The sequence below is a fragment of the Habropoda laboriosa genome, unplaced genomic scaffold (assembly GCF_001263275.1).
Source record: "Habropoda laboriosa isolate 0110345459 unplaced genomic scaffold, ASM126327v1 scaffold61, whole genome shotgun sequence".
In the NCBI taxonomy this organism is placed as follows: Eukaryota; Metazoa; Arthropoda; class Insecta; order Hymenoptera; family Apidae; genus Habropoda; species Habropoda laboriosa.
This window is the reverse complement of record NW_017100203.1, coordinates 541,053-542,649: the sequence shown is the minus strand read 5'-3', so window position 1 is coordinate 542,649 and position 1,597 is coordinate 541,053. Positions and strand designations below refer to the sequence as shown.

Here is a 1,597-nt window from a genome sequence, read left to right as displayed (position 1 = left end):
AAATTAACATATATGTTGTATAATTATAAATAAATATTATAAATATGTTACCTATAAAAATGAGAACCTTAGCAATATATATTTCAACTGACATATGATCTTTTAAATGTGTAGTGTAAATGTAACTTATATTGACAAAATGGGAAAAAGAATACCTGTGAAAGGAAAAGTGGGAGATAATGTATTGTATTTAGCCCATAGATATGGTATTGAAATGGAAGGTGCTTGTGAAGCATCTCTTGCTTGTACCACTTGTCATGTATATGTACATCATGATTATACAGATAAACTCCCAACAGCTGAAGAGAAGGAAGAGGATCTGTTAGATTTAGCACCTTTTTTAAAAGAAAATTCTAGATTAGGTACATAAGAAGAACTACAACATATTTAATGTTAATTTTACAAATTATTAATAAAGCTTCATATTTTTAGGTTGTCAAATTATATTAACAAAGGAATTAGATGGTATAGAATTGGAGTTGCCACAAGCTACAAGAAATTTCTATGTAGATGGTCACACACCAGCTCCTCATTGATGTATCTTTTTTCTTGTATCTAGGTTAATATGTATATATTTTATTTACATAGCACAATTGTAAACTTATATTTTGTAATGTATAAAACTTAAGTATAATATAAATTAATTATCATATTTCTTGGTATTTTTAATGACCAGTGATTTAGAAAAATATTACATTTTCAAAAAGTATTTTAATGTATTTCATATAATTTTAGAACAACAAACTTGATTTTATGACATATCGTCATGGTACAATATATTTATTTCTTATACATTTGGATTATGATACATATCTTTAATTACAATGATACAAGATTTAAACATTTATGATATAATGAATCTGTGAATTAAAATCGTATTTGCTAACCTTGCAGCATTTACATTATTAGTGAAAATACCCTATAAGTTTTTGCAAACATCACGTTTGAGCGCTGCCACTAATGTGTTTACACGTTTTCCATTTCTGGCAGGCACCTTTATGCATTTTCCCAGTTTGATAACTTTCGCAATAGTTTATGTATACATATTCTTTTTATATGCATACCGCGTTTATCAGCTTATATATGCATACGTAAACTTGCACTTTTTTTTATGCATCCATACTCGTCTCTGTGTCGATAATTATTATCACCAACATTGTCATATAATTATCGTACAAACTATATTTATTTATATTTTCTGTTCATTATTGATCACTATAATTATAGACACGTTGTAATATCTCAGATCAATCGCATTCTACACTCATACTCCATAATTAAAAGAATTTAAATAGAAGTACATTCATTCAGCCACACAATGTCATACAAAATTACACTTGTGAAGATGATTACATGTGTATCTCACATTTGGTATGAGTCATCACAACGGACTTATTGAAAAAATAATTTTTTGTACTTATTTGTAACAAAAAATGGGTTGTGATATTTTATTAAATAATATATAGAAAAATACTGTCTACATTACAAGAATCAGTGGAATACTTTAAATGAATAAAGATAAAAAATTTGTTCAATATCAAAATTAAACTATTAATTTTTATGGCAGTAAACAATTTAATATTTAAATAGTTTGCAA

General features: G+C 26.2%; 1 protein-coding gene across 1 annotated transcript in view; it reads left to right on the top strand.

The window, feature by feature from the left end:
- LOC108570513 (adrenodoxin-like protein, mitochondrial) overlaps positions 1 to 574 on the top strand; it is an 829-nt gene extending 255 nt beyond the window's left edge. Inside the window, exons 2-3 of the mRNA XM_017932386.1 lie at positions 115 to 362; positions 433 to 574. Coding sequence (XP_017787875.1) covers positions 115 to 362; positions 433 to 536 — 352 coding nt within the window. The 3' untranslated portion in view covers positions 537 to 574. The remainder of the gene's footprint in view (positions 1 to 114; positions 363 to 432) is intronic.
- The last annotated feature ends 1,023 nt before the right edge of the window (positions 575 to 1,597 follow it).